The sequence below is a fragment of the Paramisgurnus dabryanus genome, chromosome 23, assembly GCF_030506205.2.
Source record: "Paramisgurnus dabryanus chromosome 23, PD_genome_1.1, whole genome shotgun sequence".
In the NCBI taxonomy this organism is placed as follows: domain Eukaryota; kingdom Metazoa; phylum Chordata; class Actinopteri; order Cypriniformes; family Cobitidae; genus Paramisgurnus; species Paramisgurnus dabryanus.
Genome location: NC_133359.1, coordinates 30277082 through 30297942, shown reverse-complemented (window position 1 = coordinate 30297942; position 20861 = coordinate 30277082). Strand labels below are relative to the sequence as shown.

General features: G+C 39.1%; 1 protein-coding gene and 1 long non-coding RNA gene across 9 annotated transcripts in view; one reads left to right on the top strand and one right to left on the bottom strand.

Annotated features, from left to right (window-relative positions):
• Positions 1-20861, top strand: part of pamr1b (peptidase domain containing associated with muscle regeneration 1b) — a 205704-nt gene that overhangs the window by 150806 nt on the left and 34037 nt on the right. For 7 of the 8 annotated variants that reach the window (XM_065297994.2, XM_065297996.2, XM_065297995.2 and 4 more), the window contains 3 exons: positions 6855-7040; positions 11121-11187; positions 11289-11521. In XM_065297994.2, coding sequence (XP_065154066.2) covers positions 6855-7040; positions 11121-11187; positions 11289-11521 — 486 coding nt within the window. The remainder of the gene's footprint in view (positions 1-6854; positions 7041-11120; positions 11188-11288; positions 11522-20861) is intronic. The other variant, XM_065297993.2, reaches the window with a different exon arrangement.
• On the bottom strand, positions 19281-20853 carry LOC141281468 (uncharacterized). The gene is made up of 3 exons (XR_012335799.1): positions 20796-20853; positions 20631-20729; positions 19281-19958 (listed from the first exon to the last, which is right to left on the bottom strand). It is a non-coding gene; the product is annotated as an uncharacterized lncRNA (long non-coding RNA).

The window sequence follows — 20861 nt, the reverse complement described above, 5'->3', positions numbered from 1 at the left end:
TAAGACTCCGTCTACGTTCATTTACACTCAGAGCAACGTCTGAGTTCTCAAACTAAAACAGGGTCTTCAGCGTTTGCGAACGAATCCGTTTATGAGGGTTGAAAACGGTGATGTAGTGTAGATGAAAGGCGTAAACGTAGCAAAAGTAACGCGTTTTAAAGGATAAACGCATTAATGTAAACATAGCCTCAGAGTGACGTGAGTGGTTCACTCACAGGACCCGTGCAGGAGCGGGCGGCTCTGTCTGGGACTCACTCACAAGATCATGTTCTTGTGCGGATGAGTGACTGTGTGGCTGCATTAACCGAAGCCTATCCTGGATCTTTTTGAGTCAATCTGAAACAGGACACGTTCCTCTCACTTCCAAGTCAACAAAGCCTGACATCTTCTAAACGTGGTGTTGATATATTTGTCGTTATGGAATGAAACTAAACACACCAAACTTTTACAATTATGTTATTGATAATGTTACCACGGACATGCATGTTTTTTACAAGTTCCTCAGGTCACATGAGCCCTTTTTTGCGAGCAGAGGAGTCGTAGACTCAAAGCTGCATGCGTGATCTGAGTTGCTTGGTTGGCATTAGTATGACTTACCGATTGGAATTGGGAGATTTTGACCAAGTGACTCAAGTGACTCGCACAACCCGGATCATAGTGAGTGACTCAGAATAACCCGAATCCTTAAAAGATCCGGGTTGACCATCACTACTGTAAATCACTGAGTGAAATTTTATTTTATTGTAAAACTTCAAAGAAACAGATTTAAAGGTAGGGTAACACATTTTGAAAAATGCTAACGGTAGCCGCCTAGCAATGAAATCCCACCCTCAAGTCAAATCGCCATCCAAAGTCACGCCTCTTTAAAAACACATGAACACGCACAGATCAGACGGTCATGTCTCATGTCTCATTCACCAGTGAGAAAACTTTGCAGTACAAAGTGAATAACACTTCCAAAATAACCAACATAAACAACTGGTTTACATCAGAATTTGTTTAAGCACACGTTCGGTTGTGTAGACCTAGTAACTATATCGTTATGCTAATCTGTAAAAGAACACAAATTTCATAAGCAACACAATGTTTCATCAAAGTAGAATATCTGAATCCATCTCAATACAAACATATCGCGTACCTACCTTACCAAAATAAACAGTGCAGCGACCCTTTCAGACTCTTTGCCTCCTGTAGCTGTTTGCATCTCGTGGTAAAGCAGTAAAGTTACCGATGTTAATTTGGGTTTTTGCTCTTGCTGATCCAGGCAGTTTTTGCTGTTGTTGTTATAAAAGATGCCTTTAGTTTTGTGGCTCCTGTGTAGGTTGTCAATTCAGCAGAAAAGTTTGCTGTTCTTGCTGTTTACAGACAGGAGGTGAGCGCACGTGAACTAGGGATGGCGAAAACGAAAAATTTTCTTGACCGGCCACCGAGCCTCATTAGCCGGTTGAAACCGGTTAACCGATAGTTTAAAATATGCTATGCTATTTAAAATAACAGCCATTTCTAGGTATGTGACAAAATGACGTAATACGCACAAGCGCTTTCTTCCCACGGCTGTGTTCCCAGCAGGTATTCAGCGCCAGACACGTTGGTGACTTAGGAAATCTGTCATATCTTTGCTTTGTGAATACCTCTAAAGCCCATATACTAGTGACATAAATTACTTCCTCACGTTGATTCTCACGTTCGAATTTCCAAGACAGCTGTCGTAAGAAGAAAGTTATAAGCGAAGCAAAATTTCTCTCGTGTTTGGCATTGAAATCCACTATGAAGGCGAGTATTTTTTTGTTTCAAACCAAATACTTTTGATAGAATATACATTTAACTTGAATTAGGTGAAGTTTGGGATTGATTGTAACATTCGCATGTGCTTTTTTAAGATCCGCAAGTGACGTTGTTGTCAAAAGCAGAATCGCCCATTCAATCATATTGGCTTCCAAAACTTCTCCGTTTTCATCAATCCGTGCAGTATTTTTCAAAGTAATCATACAGAACGAAGGATTAGACTCTCTAGATTACATTATTGGCATAATTTTGTCAAACATATAAATAAATACATGCATGCAACATGCATGCATTTATTGATTTATGAATGATAAATAACATAATCATCAATTAATGTATTAATAATATCTGACCATTTAAATTGCTCGCCAGCATTATTAGTCAATTAAGAAATATTAAAGAAACAATGAAATGTTTCTTTAATATATAAAAATACAGCAATTTTATTTGAGAGGGCTTTGATTTCATATGGAAAGATATGCGTGGATTGATGCTCTGGGTTTCATTAATTAGTGGTTAATCAAAAATAATAACATTTTTATATATCTTTTAAAAAGATGTCATCTTAATCTTGTTGGGCTTTTAATTACTTACAATGTGGTGTTTGAATTATGCAAATAGACCAAGAAATGAGGAAGTTATGATATTTTAAAGTGTTTGGTCAAGCGGAAGAGGTCACAGTTTTTCATAGTTTTATCGTTTTAATTGGGTACAAAAATGCCCCCTAATTTTCGAGATAAAAAATTCCATAACTTTCTTAATAATTATCCGATTTTAATAATTTAAAAACCATGTTAAAGTTCTTTTTATTATCTATCATATGGTTATAATTATATATGAATTTTCTAGTATTTATATTTTTATGTCACATACCTACCATTTCGAGCCGCGCCTGCAATTTCGCAACTTGCATCTCTCTGCGCTCTGCCTCCGGCTCACACACACACACAGACCTCACAACACTTTTTAAATCCCCTACAGCGCGAAACATAAGTCCCGCAAACGCGGCGCCGTGCTTAGTTTCGAAATAGTTTAGGTACTAGGTGATCGCGTTGAACTTGAAAATAAAGGCGTTTGTGAAGCTCATTTGAAAATTGCCGCGGCTCATTTAAGAAAATGACAGCTCAGAAGAGACTGCGCTTTAGTTTGGGGTAGTAATAATAAAGACATAGGATGATCATCATCACCTTTTCTGTTACCACTGAAATATAGATGTAATGTATTTCCAAATCTAAACCCATCTTATGCGGAATGTTGCCTAATAGACTGCAACACGATAAAACCAATGGATTAAACGGGCACCTTCAGAATGTGTAAAAGACGCACCGGCCAAAGCAGGTCTCGCACTGTGTTTGTTCTAGAACAAATGCAGCAAAGATATTTAATGCTTGTATGAGGCATATAGGCCTACGCTGAGTTTTATTTATTTACGACGAGGTGCGTTCTAATTAACAATGCAATGCAAGTGAACGCGCCGTGCCGGCGCCTTCATGCACGGACTGGTAATTATATACTCTGCTATATTTGCTTTTTATTTATTAAATACATGCATTTGGTTGATGAAACATTTACAATTTATACAAAACGAAATTCACTTTAAAGAAATGCTTTCTACAAAGCAAAAATTAATAAAGTGGTAAAAATCATGGCTGAGGATTAACAGAAACAAAACTTACTCTGCACTTTACTGTTAGTCTAAAAGACATAAATGTTAATAATTTGGAACCCAACCAGGAGAGACTTTAATTTTAATTATTTTATTGCTGTATTTTATTTACTATTCGAATAAAGGAATTTATCAAAAAATAGCCTGTAGCATTTACTTTTCGCAAACCTTGTGAGCATGCGAAACCAAACGCAGTGACCTGGCGCCAAATGTTTTTTTATTGGTTTATAAAGTACAAACAGACCAGTTATGAAAAACTGAGTGTGAGGGATTTGTTCACTTCACACAAAATGATCTTGGAAAGAAAGAGATGACTAACTGTAGTAGGGTTTAGTCCACTGTCTATAATAGCCTAATTTACAGATCCCTTTTTTTAACCGACAACTTTGACCGGTTAACGTTGATACGTTAAAGTAATGTGAACTTGAGATTTTTATACTGTTATTAAACTGCACAGTATGTGCTGCAAACGCAGCCGGTGTGAAAGCACAATGGCCACACGCAGCAAATGCTCTCCTCACGCGCTGCTTACGCTAGGCATACGCACTGCTCACGATTGTGGTGTGAAACCGGCGTAAGTTGCACATTACATAAACATTCTTGCCTACTACATTTGAGCTTGTTATACTTGCCATCTCTCTTATATTGCCGATGTGTGCGACTGCACGAGGACTGGGATGTCTGTAGGGCTGTGACGGTGGCAAATTTTTACCACCGCGGTGGAACCATCAACAACAACCGCCGGTGTTGCGGTGGTGGGGTCCATGGGGGGGTTAGGGTGGTTTAAATGGTGAAAGAAAATAAAGTTTCCTGATGCGCGCGACTTTAACCTGGTAACATTTTTATTTCACAACAAAAGACAAACGTGATGTGTATGTATCACTGTCACTGGAGACCACAAGAAACTTAAGCAGACGCACAACACAGTGACATGGCTAAACTCCAACGTGCTGAGTTATGCTAAAATCCACCAGTTTAGTGGAAACGCCATACATGGTAATGTAGCGGAGATTTGTGTATTAACATAAAACAATGCTATAAATTTGTATCTTAGGCTTTAAATTACTGTACAACTTTTGTTATTATTATTTCACGTGTAAAAAAAACTGCAATTTTTACTTATTATTTTGTTTAATCATTCACCTGATATGTGACGTCACACAACCGCCGGTGGCACTTCACCACTGCGGTGGCATTGCACCACCGCGGTGGTGCGGTGGTCATGACAACCGTCCCACCCCTAGATGTCTGTGAGTGCTTTGGGATAGGTATGTTGCCCACAGCAGCAGCCCCTGCTGCTCATTGAGAAGAGAGAACAATACATGCTTTCACGTCAGTCTCCAAAAGTCTCTAACCATGTCAGAAAAAGATGCTAGATTTGTCATAGTCGCTTTTTTTAAATAAAGCCGCTTAAAGGGCTCTAATAAGTTGCTAAATCTAGTGACAAAGTCACCAAGTTTGCAAGATTGCTCGGACTGTGCATGTGCTTGTGTGTGAACAACAAGTGCTTGTGCATGTGCTTGGTTAACAATGGAAATTAAGCCAATTATCATCAGTTATGTGGTTGTCTCCCACCCCCTGTAACTCGCACATACCAATCATCATCAGCTTATTGTCCTACCCCCAACACACACACACACACCCAAGAGAAAAAACTTTGCAGAGAGCCTATTCAGATGAAAGTCTCTTCAGTGAGATCAATTATAGTATTGCTCAGCATTTTATTGCCAGTTATGGCAACGACATTAACAGTGGGAAACAGTAATTTGTTTAATTACTGAAAAAGCTACCCATCACTGCTCTTGTGTCAACATCATTACAAAATACTGGACTACAAATGGTTGTCCGCATGCAAAAAGCTTGTAAGGAATTTATATCCATTGAACTTTTATCAGATCTCCTGGACTGTGTACCTAATGATTTCTTCTGTTATAGATTTAGTCCCCCAGTGAAAGATCCCCTCATTGGCAATGGTCCTTGAGGATTGCTAGAACAATTTTTGGACCAAGCTTTGTTTGTGGGTTCTTTTTTACTGTGGAGTGAAGGAGAACATCTCTCTCAAACATTTTTTTTTCGGGGGGGGGGAAGCGTCAGGCTCCACTGGCCATAGATCCAGGCCAGTCATGGAAGCTTGCATGCTCCACACTGACGGCCACAACATGGCCGCTGCTTCAGAGCCTGTTCACCACATGGCTGCCTCTCCAGAACATGTTTACAACAAACATAGAGACACTCTGAATGCTTTGGGTTGGTTAGAGAAATAAATCTTGTATTAACGTAAAACCATAAAACTTGTTAAACATAGTGAATCTTACCAGGGGCCCGTTTCAGCAAGGAGGTTCAACCAACTCTGATTTAAAACCCTGAGTTGACTTACACTGATATGGGAAAATCTGAGTTTTCGGTTACAGAACAGCTGATCTGAGTTAGTTCAAGTGATTCTGAGTAGGTTGACTCCCCGGGGGCGGGGTCAGGAGACGAGACAAGGAAGCAAACAGCCCAAATAAAAGGCCATGTGCTACCACATAAAACATGGGCCTGTCACAATCCTGCCTCAAGAAAAAAAAACAAGAACAAGAGGGCAGAATAATAACAGAAACTTGGGTCTCATCCTTAAAGTTTAATGATTTTGATACAAAGGGGACCATTTCAAATCGTGAGACAAACAAACATTGTCAAAATGCGGGCAGTGGCCAATAAACAGGCAATCAAGGCAAACCGATTATACATACATAAAGCAAAACATGAAACAATAGTAAACAACAAAATCAGAATGAGGTTTATTTACCACGTGTGCACACACACACACACACACACACACACACACACACACACACACACACACACACACACACACACACACACACACACACACACAAGGAATTTGTTGTACAGATTTGCATAATGTATTGTATATACATCTGTCAAAAAATATGTAAATATATGTATTTTTCACCTAAAAACAGTAATTGACTTTAATAAGTCAATAACTGTAACAGGGTACAGACAGTACTTTGCAAAGATTGTTAGAAACAACATGGCTTTTATAGGCATCAAAAAGGATGTGGGAATTGATGAATGGTTGGAGAAATGAGTGTCTAGCTAAAATGATACAGTGAGCTTTGTGATGTCTTACCATCCTTAATGCTTTACAGTTTGTATATCCTATTAAGGTTCAAATTATAAGTATATGATCCTTAAACAGGGTATTAAAATAGATGTTTGTGTGTGATAGAGCTATACTGAAAATGTTAGATTCTGCAGATCTAAAGTTCAATATCTCTTCTTTTGAAAAAGTAACTTATGCAGTACTCAAAGATAATCAACTGTGTTGTGAATAAACACTTCTAGGGTCTCTAGCATCACAGATTAACCTACTTGCTCTTTCTTGTCTTTCTTTTAGAGGGTAAAGGAGGACATTGTCCTCCTTTGGCACCGTTGTATAATGGTTACTATGAGTTGGTTACAGACCAACTTCCTGAAACATTCAAGTTTTTCTGCAACCACACTTATGCTCTGAGCGGCAGTGCACGGAGGATGTGTCAGCCTAATGGTACCTGGACTGGAACCCAGCCCATCTGTCTTAAAGGTTAAAGCTTAATTCAGTGTAATTATATGCATAACTGCAGTTTAAAGAATAGTTAAACCAAAAATTAAAATGAACATATTTATCTCACCCCATAACCATCCTTGATATGACTATCTGCTTTCAGACAAACACAATCAAAATTATAATAAATAATATCCTGTGTTTTTTTAGCTTCGTTGGAATTTTTAATGCTCCAAAAAGCTTATTTACCCATCAAAAAAATAAAATATTTATAAATTATACAATTATCTTCCCGAAACGAAGTGAAACAAACATTTATATTTCTAACTACGCTGTACATGTTCATGTGAGTGTCTAGGAGAAAGGCTGACCCAATGTTACAAAAACTAATCTCTACATCTCAGAATAAACTTAAAAATTTTATTTTTAAAGAAACATCTTTATGATTATATGTGATCATCAGTGATTTTCCAACAGTCTCAGGGTGTTTTTGGTCTTTTAAATATTATACACTCTCGCCCCAGCCACCCTACCAGGGTTTATCAGACACTGCATGTGCCCTAGCAGCAACTCATGGATCTGCCCCTTTTAGCCAAATCTATCTAGACGCTTTCTAGGCTGTGTCTGTGGTGGAAGGGATCACTCTCCTTCTCCTCTCCTGTTACTTCAAGTGCCAAGTATGCCCTGCACAACAACAGGTCGGCAAAGTCCTGACAACCAACCTCCACAGGCCAACACTTAGCTCTCCAACCTCTTCTCTGGCAGTCAGGATCTTCATACTTTGCTTTTTCCGATAATAAGCTTCCTCTATTTGCTCTTCCCAAGGTACCATAACCTTAAGAATCAGAATGTTCTTTGATGAGTCTGACCACAGCACAATATCAGGCTACTGAGCAGAACATGTGAGAGGAGCTGAGCGGTGATAAATTCCAATCCCCACTCATGTGGGTGTTCGCTAACCCCGCTTCACTGCTCAAAGTTGGACCAGACCGCTTCATCAATTCCGCTCCCCGCTCACCTACAATTTAATTTCAATATAAATCCTTTGCATGCCTAACACCTGCCATGTTCAACCAAAGCCTTACACCTGGGACACACTGTCTGCATGGCAGACGTGAGCTGGTTTGTTGTGTGACTGCTGCGGACAAAAATCTGCTTCAATGCTTCACGGGGCCTGGGGTTGCGGTGTGGTTGGACCGCACCTGACATGAATAAGCAAATCAACCTGCAGCAAACCCACTCTGCGTTGCCTCCGCCATGCAGCCTATATTTTTGTGCATGCACTAGACTCGTGGTGTGAGCGGTACCAGAGCGGAACCGGAGCGAGACAGAGTGATCAATCCAATCTTTGGATAAAAACCCGTTCTGCGCTCTGACTATATTTCTCACGCGCCGCTCCTCGCACACTCTCCGCTCCGCTCACATGCTCTGCAACTCTGTGATATGGGAAGGAAACCACAGCTGCTTTCCCAGGTCTACTTCCATCTTTCAATCCTGTGCAGTAAAGCGGAGCCCCCTGGTGTTCTCTAGTTGAACAGCATTCCTACCAGAGCATGTGATCGGTGTGAAGCGGGAGCGGAGCTTTGAACGGTGTGGTAATATTTCCATCAGAGCGCAGAGCGCATTTCCGAAAATTCCGCTCCGCTCGCTCAATACGCTCAGCACCGCTCGCTCATCCCAGAATGCCCTTTGGTAATTTGCTAGTTCGAGAATCTGTAAAAACGGCTAGCAATAAGTTATGGAGTTCAAATATTGTTTTAATGAATTCGCCAGCCTTATATATAAATGAAAGAAATGAAACTAAGATGACAGAATAACTGTAGCGTTGTCTTCATCTAGATGCAGTTTTAAAGATTAAAATTACTTTAATCTAACTGATCAACACAAATACAAAGCGCCATAATATAACTGATTGCTTACCAGCATTAAAACCACTTAAAATAAAAACCTTTAGTTCTTTGTGTATCTACAGCGTCCGCTCCGTGGATGAGGAAGCTGCAGCCAAAAACGCCGGTGCCTTTAGTTATTAACTGACCCAAAACTTGACTCTTACCTGGACATTTAGATATTAAATTTTTTCATCAACAGTATCTGCGTGGAACATTATAAACATTGAGGATAATCTGCCGACTCGACTGATTCAGCACGTCCTCTATTTTACAGAGAGTCCGCTTAATAAACGGCTTTTCGTTCGGTCCGTGTGAGCTAAAAATGTTTGTTCCGTAATTTGTTCTCGCATAGAATATTTCTACATATTTTCGACCAAGTAACACTCGGGATAAAATGTAAGTTGTTATAGATAGCATTTAAACTTGTTCTGAAATGATGACAAATCAGTCTGACTTAAAATGATCTATCCAGATTAATTTAGCCAAAATAATGATTTATTCGTTTTTTATACTATATAGATACACGTTAATTTATCTACTAATATACTATTGAAAATGCCATAAATAAATACTCATGGCCTTCTGTATTGCATTCGTTTTGTACATTTACAGGTTCATAAATACTGTCTAATTTTAATTTCTTTAAGACACAGCTGTGTTCTGAATTTACCAATGCACTGTAAATTTGCACTTAAAAAACCTTTTTGTTAAGAAATTGTTCTTCAATTTATTTTAGTTTTTTCAAATAATATATTTATATAATAGTATAGTTTGTTAATCTTTTTCTCATAAGGGGAATGAATTATAATAATATTTCGTAATTACTTATTACATGTATTATTACTTAAAATTGTGAATTAGTAAAACATGTGGATGTCGTGGAAACAAATTGTTAATTTGAATTATATCCGGAGCTCCGTATCAGTTAAACTAGGTCTAATAGCCAACACACAACTGTACATAACTGCGATTTATCAGCTAATACTTTAATTAAATGCAATTATCCAAGAACGTCAGTACAGAAAACAATTATGCTTACTAACATTTTTTTATGTCGGAGCGGGATCTGAGCGGGAATTTGTTTTTTTGCGAGCGTGAGCGGAAAGTTAACGGAGCGCTTGCTTGGGCGGTGAGTGACTGAGTGGAGCACTTGAACAGTAGAGCGAATATTTAGCGGAGCGTCACACCGATCTGCTTCACTCATATGCTCTGATTCCTACTAAGCCCTGATCTTCGGCAGATGCTTAGAGTGTTGCAGATGGTTGCAATTGTCCTAAGAACCTCATCATGCGAGAACTCAGGATATGTTCAAGTGTTCCAATTCTCTCACAGAGGGGCACCCCGGTTGTTCATCAACACTCGGAAGGACGTCATAGACAGTCTTAATAAGGAATCTAATACCCTGTAAATCCATTCACCATGGTTCATTCTAGGTGATCTTTCATTCACATACCTGGTCTCATTTGATCCAGGGGCCTGGCTGTCTCTTTGCTACTGCTTTACTCATCCTCTCCCCTTCCACGACTGCCCTGACTTTATCCTGAATAAGCTGTTGTCTCTTCATCTCTAAATGTGGGACTTCAAGGCTTTCCAAGGCCAGATCTTTCTTTGGCAACTGCTCCCACCAACACTTTGTGGTGCAGCCACACATCAGCCTCTTCTATTGCAGCCTCTTCTCTGCACTTTCTTCCTGTTCTCACTGCCACTCTTGCTCCAGTAACCTTTGGGACTGAGGATTCACTGTACTGTAGCACTTCTCTCACTCGCATTACCTTGAACTCCTCCTCAAGAGATTTCAAGGGGAGTCTTAGTTTGCAAGAGCTCCCATACAGTGCGATGGTACCGATACTTCTTGGTAAACCCAACCATCTATGCAAAAACCAGCTGTCTTCTCTCACCAGTTGGAGGACAGTGGAGATTGGGTAAAGTATTCTTTTAAATTCAGTAGAGGTAATTCAAAAGTTAAAAAGCTTTTGTACAGAACATTAAAGTTCCCAAGAACAAAATCATTTAGAATTTAGAATTAATTGAACTCTCTGATACTGTTTATTTTATAATATATCTTTGTGACCGGCGTGACTTATTATTATTATTACATATTCGTATTACCAAAACCACTAATCCAATATGAAATGTGTTTTTTTAGTATAAAATCTTCAAAATATTGGACTGATAAATTCAAAGCTAAATCAGTAGCTATGCTATTTATTGTGGATATTTTCACTTACAGCCTGTCGAGAACCCAAGGTATCTGTACTGGTCAAACAGAGAGTTCTGCCACCACAGTTCCAAGCAAGGTATAAACAACTGCACTATTTTAAGTAATACATGTTTTGAATATTTGATTTGATTTCTTTACTTTGTCTAATATGAATCCCCTGTTCTTTCTGTTTCTCAGGAAAACAGCTGTACACAAGTTTTACTCCTCAATTGGGATGACCAATTTACTGAATGATATACGGCCAACACGCATCCCTCTCAGCCTACCCGCACTTCCACATGGGTTTCACCATCTCTACACACACATTGAGTATGAATGCATGTCACAATACTACAAGCACTCTGGAAGTGCACGCAGAACCTGTCTGAAGACTGGCAAGTGGAGTGGCCGTCACGTTTCCTGTTCACCAGGTGAAAACACAGAACTCAAAACATTCAGCACTGCCAGTGGTTAAAGAGACTGTTCAACCAAAATGTGCTTCATCATTTAATTAGCCTTGGTTTATAAAAACCCTCATTACTGTTTTCCAAGGAATACAGAAAGACTTTTATCTGAGTTTTTAAAAAGAACATCATCATAAAAGTATTCTATATGTTTTGGTATATGGTGTACTAAAGAATAGGTGCACTCACACTTTCCAAACCAAACCATGCCCTAGCGTGATTGCCCCCCCCCCCCCCCTACTCCCCTAGAAGCACGCACTTGAAATGAAATGAAATAATGAAATATACTTTATTGTCCCTAGTAGGGAAATTTGGAGTAGACTCAAATCAACATTCTTACATCACCTGATACACACAATACATTAAAAAAAGATTCTAACCACACTCTGCATACAGCAGGCATCCGTGTCTATACAACATCATAAAAAAACAAAAAAAAAACAAATGTCACTTCTCCATATTCAGCAGTCTAATAGATACGGGCACAAACGAGTTCTTAAAACGGTTCAGTTTGCACTTACACTCTACTTTTATCGATCCGAGGCCGGGTGTACTTTCGTCATTAGGATGCATTTGTTTTGAACAAAGCAGGAAGTAAAGCTCGCTCTTACACTGGAACCCATTGTAATGTATGAAGGTATATTTGGTGCAAAACAACTGCACACCTGTGACAGTGGAATTTGTATTTAACCAGGGAGTGATGTGACTCCTCCTCATTTACATAAACAAAGTAATAGCGATTGGTTAGATACAATCTGAACCAGGCTAGCGCTTGACCACTGATGCCAACATAGTTTTCTAGCCTATTAAGTAAGATTGTGTGATCTATTGTGTCAAAGGCTGCACTAAGGTCTAATAATATAAGGAGTGATATTTCGCCACGATCGGATGTTAGGAGAAGGTCATTTGTAACTCTAAGCAGCGCTGTCTCTGTGCTATGGTGGGGCCTGAATCCTGATTGCAGACCTGCAAACTTGTCGCTTTTCGGCGACAATCGCCGTTTTCTTGGTCAGTTGGGTCATTCATGTGAATCGCATAGAACCGGAGAGTTTTTTTTTTGAGGTTTTTGGGGGGGGGGGGTCGGAAGGCTGCCCTTTATCTGAATGCCATGCGGGCTAGAATTGCCAAACATTATTGGATAATTCTTATACTTGACGTTTCTCTGGGCCAATCGGAATCTTAGCATGCTTTCCTCTGGGCCAATCGGAATCTTAGCACTTCCTTCAGAATCTTGAAGACAGCGCGGCCCTTTGGATAAGACAAACCTGGCTACCGCGCGAGTCTGATGGACACTTTTAACGTGAAGGAACCATCTTATTTGAGGTAAGTCAACTTTTTTGGACCAAAAACGACAACTATTTGTTTGCTTGATTTAATTAGCGTTAGCTACCGCTTATATTGTATTTTTAGGAACGAGTCAACGCCGAGTAATGCACAAACGTAGACCTTGCATAAAGTTTGCCTATGCTTCGAGCAAAATGACTAATGTTAGCTAACTTAGCAGGACGATTGTTAGCTAGGCCTATCGTTACCCGGGTGTTCTGCCCGGAGTTCCGAGATATACGGCTACTAATCGAATTCTGAGCTAACGTTACCCTGAGTAACTTATTCATTATGGTGGCTGTGGTGCGCGCTTGCGCAGGCAGTCATTCGTGATGTGGGTAAATGTGACTGTTTACACAACAGCTGATGCGAGAGTAATGTTAAAGGAAAACCCACCCTTTTTCAATATTTTCCTATGTTTTTACCTCAACTTAGACTAATTAATACATACCTATCTTTTTTCAATTCATGCACTTAATCTTTCTACATCGCGTTGTGAATGTTTTAGGATTTAGCCTAGCCCCATACATTCCTGGTGGCTGTATACCTGGTAAACAGTAATTTTTAACAACATAGGGCTGTTTAGATAAAACAATCTGGCGAGCGTGTTGTCCTAGGATAATACACCAACAGCCAATTTCTGTATAATAAAGGGCTACATTTTGAAGTCTGTCAATGAAATCTTTACATTGTATTGTTAGTTGAATTTACATTATGAACACTTGCACTTTCAGATTGTTTATTCAATGTAAGGAGCCCTACATATAAAATGCATTATTATTATAATTATTGAACAGAAATGTATTTTGATATTAACTGCATATCAGCCATACAGTATGGAGACACGTTGTTTTATCATATTAGTCCTATGTATGATAGTTTGCAAGGTTATATTTTAATGATTTTAATTTACTTTCAGGCAATGGTTCTGGGCACTTTGGTGGAGCACTCACTGCCATTCACAATGGCCCGTCATCGTCAACCTTGCACAGACGCCGGCTGAGGACAAAGTGGCTCTGTCGCACGAAGCTTTCACGAACATCAGCAAAATATATTTTTTTCATTTCTGTCTGTCTCTTGTTGTTTTTTATTTCAGTGTCATGCTTCACAACACCCCCAGGCGTTTCCGTGAGTTGTAAATAAAAACATTTGTAAAATATTAAATGTGTCATTCTCTTTAAGCTTCAAGGATGTTTTAACATTGTTTTTTTGATTAAAGTATGCTGATTTTTGTTAAGTCACGCTCAGAATCATATAAAAATCACAAATATAGAGCAGGGGTAACCCTAACAACCCCATACTCCCCCCCCCCCCCCCCGTGCGTGCGACACTGTCACCTTTTTTACTCTGAGAAGTTTGCAGGTCTGTGATTGGAACTTTTCATATGTACTATTATTTGCTAAGACTGTACGTAGCTGGCTTGCCACTACTTTTTCTAATATTTTGGAAAGAAAAGGGAGATTTGAGATTGGTCTAAAGTTATTTAGATCTCCCTGGTCAAGGTTTGGTTTTTTAATGAGCGGTCTAATAACTGCTAGTTTGAAAGCTGTTGGAACGTAGCCTAATTCTAGTGATGAGTTAAATACATTTAGTACTGGGTTAGACACTACAGGGAATACCTCTTTGAGTAATTTTGTGGGAACAGGGTCCAATATACAGGATGATGATTTGGATGACGCTACTAATTTAGATAGCTCTTCTATTGTAGTAGGTTTAAATGATTCAACATGCTCGTATGGTAAGCTAGCGTTAAATATAATACTGGGTAGAGTGGTGGCTGCTTGGGTACCTACAATGTTTTCCCTAATAATCATAATTTTCTTAGTAAAGAAGTTCATGAAGTCGTTACTATTGTGTGGGAGTTTATTAGTGGGTTCTGTTTGTTCTTTATTTCTAGTCAGTTTCGCAACTGTGCTAAAGAGGAAGCGAGGGTTATTATGATTTTCTTTAATAAGATTGCTGAGATACGTAGATCTGGCAATTTTTATAGCCTGTCTGTAGTGTTTAACACTCTCTTTCCATGCTGCACACCATACCTCTAACTTTGTTTCTTTAGTTTCTATAGTTTCTTTCCATTTTTCTAGCAGCCTTTTTAAGGGATGCGGTATGATGGTCATACCATGGAGCTGGCGTTTTTTCTTTGATTCTCTTTTTTCGAATTGGAGCTACGGCATCCAATGTGTTAGAACAAATACTGTTCAGGTTTTCTATTACAATATCTAGATCTTCAGGATTATCTGCTACATGTTTCATTTGGGACAGGTCTGGAAGAGTGCTAATAAAGTTATCTTTAGTGGTGGAAATTATTGTTCTGGCTAGTCGGTAGCATATTGTGGATCGAGTGATCCTATCTAGAAGTACCGTGTATGAGACAAGGCAATGGTCTGAAACTGCACCGCTCTGAGGTGATATCTCGATTTCATTAATATTGAGCCCGAGTGACAGAATTAAGTCTAATGTGTGCCTACGAGTATGCGTGGGCCCTGTCACGTTTTGTCTAATATCGAGAGAATTTAGAATATCTATAAACGCTAATCCTAATGTATCTGTTGGGTTATCAACGTGTATATTAAAGTCACCAACGATAAGAGCTTTATCTACAGTGACTACGAGGTCAGACAGGAAATTTGATATTTCTTTAAGAAAATCTGCATGATGGCCCGGAGGTCTATAGATTGTAGCAAGGACAAAAGAGAGCTGTTTATGGTTACGGTCAGTTATTTCCATATTTAATAGCATTATTTCAAATGAATTAAATTTTAGTTCAGATTTTTGGTTAACTTTAAAAATGTTGATGTATATTGTAGCTACACCACCCCCTCTCCCCTTTAATCGCGGTTCATGTTTGTAATAGTAGTCTTGTGGGGTGGATTCGTTTAAACTAATGTAATCATCTGCTTTAAGCCAGGTTTCTGTTAAAGAGAGTGCATCTAAGTTTTGGTCAGTAATTATTTCATTGACAATGGGTTCCTTATTGGTAAGCGATCTAATGTTAAGAAGGACGAATTTTAACATTCGAGGTTCATCTGTAAACGTATTGTTTTCTAATTTTATGTTAGTAAGATTTGTACGAGACGAGGTAAACGGTGCTCTGTATTCGTTTGTTCGAGGAACGCACACAGTTGAAATGTGTTGATACTCTGGTAAGATAGACTCTAAGTTCTGCGATATATGTGATCTTGACATGTCAGAGCAGCTAACAGATGGACGGGTAGGCCGATCTATCTGTTTCCTGACCTGGGCCCTGGGTAGTCAGACTGTATTAGAATTAAGAGTATTGGTCAGATTTCTAGAGAGTATAGCATTTCCTTCCGATGACGGATGAAGGCCATCTCTCTTTAGCAGGTCAGGTCTCCCCCTGAAGTGCTTCCAATTGTCTATAAACCCTACGTTATGCTGAGGGCACCATTTTGACATCCAGTGGTGAAGAGACACTAATCTGCTATAAGTTTCATCACCCCGGTAGGCGGGGAGGGGACCAGAGCATATTACATTATCTGACATTGTTTTTGCAATTTCACACACCTCTTTAATAGTATCTTTGGTGATCTCCGACTGGCGGAGTCTGGTGTCATTTGCGCCGGCATGAATAACAATTTTTGAAAACTTACGCTTAGCATTAGCCAGCATTTTAAGTTTGGATCTAATGTCTGACGATCTGGCTCCCGGTATACAGTCAACTATGGTGGCTGGTGCCTCAATGTTCACGTTCTTTAGTATCGAGTCTCCAATAACAAGGGCACCTTTAACAGATGTCTCAGCCGGTGTATTGCTTAGGATGTCGAATCTGTTAGAAATTACTAGGGGGGACTTCGATGGGCATCGAATATGACTACGCCGCCTGATAGTCACCCAGTTAGTCGGCCGTGTTAACTCAGTTGCCGAAACCGAGCTATGTGTACTACGCGTTACCGTAGGCGCACCCGAAACAGTGTTTGAAACATTAGCGGTTTTACTGTCCTCAACGAGCGTTCGGATGTGCGCTTCTAGTTCTGCAACCTTCTCCGTTAGCCTTACTACTTCAATACATTTAACACATGTAAACCCCTCTGTGCTGACGGAAGAAGCTAAACTGTACATGTGGCAAGTAGTGCAGGTTACAATGACAAGCGGAGTCTTACCGTTTTATGCTGTGCGATAGCGTCTCCGTTCGCCCGAACGCGGTCCGTGAAGCTGCATCGAGATGGGTGCTCGCTCGTTGCATGCCTTGGTCGTCTCCGGGTGCCTGGAGCCAGGGTGATGTGTGGCAAGCTGTACCGTCTGGTGCGAATGCCGGGGAACAACTCCTCCACAGCTTCCCGCTCTGGTGAGGAAAGGTCTGAAAAACATAAATCGGATGTGTCCGCCATTAGATCGAAAAGGAAGGCAGATTTACAGAAAACAGACAGTGAGCGAGTGCTAGCGGGCTATATGCTAACACTAGGTGTTTACTAGTGATAGATCGTTTTACTTATTAATACTGTTCAATAATCGTCACGGTAAAGTATTCCTAAGATAAATTTGTACGTTATATTATATAGATAGGAACGAGATAGTAAGAAAATAGGATTTAGATGATGAACTCGACGGAGCTCCAATGCACGGAGCAGCGTTTCCCCGTTTGTTTACGCTAACGGGCTATATGCTAATACTGGGTGTTTACCAGTGATAAATCGTTTCAGTTACTGATACTGTTGAATAATCGTCACGGTAAGGTATTCCTAAGATGAACTAGTGAGTTATATTATATAGATAGGAACAAGATAGTAGAAAAATAGGATTTAGATGATGATCTCGACGGAGCTCCGACAACAGTGTTGCCACTCTCTTGCGTCTCTCTCTCTTGCGTCTCTCTCTCTTGCTTCTCTCTCTCTTGCGTCTCTCTGTAATCAATGTTATCATCAATGGAATTTTACACCTCATCACTTTTAATGGTGCCCAGACAGGATTGTTTATCACAAGGTGTGAAGTGGCTCTTCACACATTCGTGAAGACAACAGTGTACCAAAAGTCTGTGATTAAACTGAAATCACACTGGACTAGAAATGCATCTTAAACATTATTGCCTGCAGTGCAGCAGTGGTGCCTTTGGAGTGCCTCAAGAAGCCAGCACTATAGTCATAATGGTGATGCACTGGATACTGTACTGTACTGTACTGTAGTGAGAGCAAGACTCAAAACAGGAAATAATGCTTTTTCAGTTCAACAAAACAAGATGTTATTACTCATGTTACAGCATACAAAAAATCTGAGCATGTTTTGTAAAACAAACATGAATTGCATGGTTTAAAAAATTCGACAAATAAGGTATGAACAAGAAACAACAAAAGTTATGCATTAGGACAACCAGTCAATAGGCAGTGTTACAACCTCTGACATTGATCACAGCCTCACATCGCCTGTGCATGGCTGACATGAGGTTTTGGATATTCTGTTAAGGGATGGCTGTTAAGGTATGGCTTGCCATTCCTCCAGCAATGCTTTTCTAAACTCCACACGGATTCCTGGAGATTCCTCCACTTCACGCTGAGTCATTCCTCCTTGCAGCATCCCAATGGCCCTTTTCAGGTCAGAGTCCTGCAATCTCACTAAACGTGGCATTTTTAATGCTTTCTGACCTTATGTGAAGCTTACAGAGCCTTAAATAATCACCAGTCCCTAATTACGGACCCCTGTGACAGTTCAATTTGTACCTAATGACAAACAATCATGACTGGAGACTATCAAAAGCTATGAAGGATTACATTTCATTAATGGCAACATTTACTAATAACAGACTGACATGTTATGCATGAATTGTGAAAAAAACACATTTTGGTTTTAAGACAAATTTTATAAAATGTTTTGGTCCACTTCAAATGTTGACTAGTGTACATCATTTAAAACGTTAAAGGGGCGGTTTCCCGGACAAGGATTAGTTTAATCCAGGACTACGTCTTAGTTTAATTAGCAAATATAACTAGTTTTAACAAACATGCCTTACTAAAAACATTACCTTTGTGCATTTTGAGGTAAAACAAAGGGTACTGATGTATTTTAAGATATGTCAGTGCAAGTTGTTTTCAGTTTGGAGAGCTCTCAAAAGTGTTTAAGTCTAGGACTAGTCTAATCCCTGTCCGGGAAACCGCCCCAAAGTGTCTAGTTTTTTTCTGTCCACTCCCAATAAAAACAGAATGTTGTGCTTTTCGCAAAATTAAGAAAATAAACATGATGCGCGTTTTGTTCTCTCTCCCTCAGTGAAGTCCTTTCAGAAACACGTCAGAAAAATTAACTGTAACTTAACGAATACTTGTCATAGAAACAAAAGATACATGTCCACATAATGCTTTGAATGTCTGATTTTGGAAGATGTAAGTGAAATCGAAAACAAATATTGTAAATCGTTGTTAACTGTATTAGAAGAGGGAGATGTAAGGTCTTTCTCCTCCCAGTCGGCATTTCAACGTTGATTCAACGTTGAATCAACGTCAGGTACCAACGTTGAATCAACGTTGGATTACCTTTCGGTTTTGCAAAAAATTTCAACGTTGAAATCACGACGTTGTTTCAACGTCACACTTTCAACATAGGTGAATTATGGTTGATATCATGACGCAATTTCAACCTTCTATTTCCTTGTTGTTTTTAACACTAAATATAGATTTTTACTTTACACTGCAATACTCACTAAATTATTTACTGTAAACGTGTCATTTTTAGTGCAATTATCATATGAATGCAACTTGCTATGCATAACTTACAGTACAACCCCATTCATAAAACTAAACACTTAAGGAAGGTAAAGTTTAAATGTGGACAAATAAGATGGCAGGTGCCTACCCTTTCCAAATAAACATGAAAGCAGCTGTTAAAATATTTTTTTATGGATAAAACACATTCTTTCAAACAGTTAGGTTTCCAGTTAGTAGTGCATAAGTGGAATTTTCTAAATATATAATAAAGTCATAAAATATGAAACAAAATCATGTTTAAAAGTCATTTTATTAATCTGAATAGAAAAACTGCAAATATGAATTTTGTTGTTGGTTTAGTTGACAGTCTTCTTATGGCCACCACCCCCCATCTATTCTGGCTCATGCTGTACTTAATACGATGACAGCATCTAAGGAGGGAAAAAAACAAGATATTTAATTTTCAAAAAATGCTGCATTTTAGCCCATGTACAAAAAAATCTTGTTATTGCACATCAGGGCAAGATGCGTTTTCTTTGATAGTCTGACTTGAAACATTGCATAGCCATCTGATGAAAGAACAAAGCTGTTGTGTTTACGAAGATGACAATGAGGTTCAATTAATATAATCTACAGTGCATTCAGAAATCATACACCTTTCACTTTCAATTTTATGTTGTTGCATGATACTGTAATTGTTTAGATATTTTTACAAAGTAACAACAGGATTTTAGAAACTTTTGCAAATGTATGAAAAAAGAAAACATATCATATTTACATTATACATAATCAGACCCTTTGCAACAACTGAGGTTGCAGAGATGTTTCTACACCTTAAATCGTCCTGATGAACACAAAGATTTTTTAAGGAATGTCTGCAACCAAACTGACCAGAAGCACCATTGACTTACATAGTAGGATAAAAGAATACTATGGTAGTGAATGGTGCTTCTGATCGATGTGGTTACAAATGAATCCAATACTGAACGCTTAAGTGATATTAACTTTATATTTTCAACATCCCCAAATGAGATGCTTAACAAAGCAAACACTGACAGGTTGCTTTATGTTTGGGTCAAACAGCCTTTTGTGTAGTCCCTTACCAATGAAATCGAAGATGGACTTCAGAACTTCTGGATTGTCTGTGTAAGCCTTTAAACTCGCCCAGACCAGCAAGGCATCTTGTTAGCAGACATCCTGACCTGATCAAAAACTTTTGATTAGGAGATGTTCTAATCCTATTTTTAATATATGTTTTACAAACTTACCACAGGTGATCTGGCAAAGAGACTTACGAAACAGCATCTTCCCAAATCTCCTCTTCAGGTTAGCGA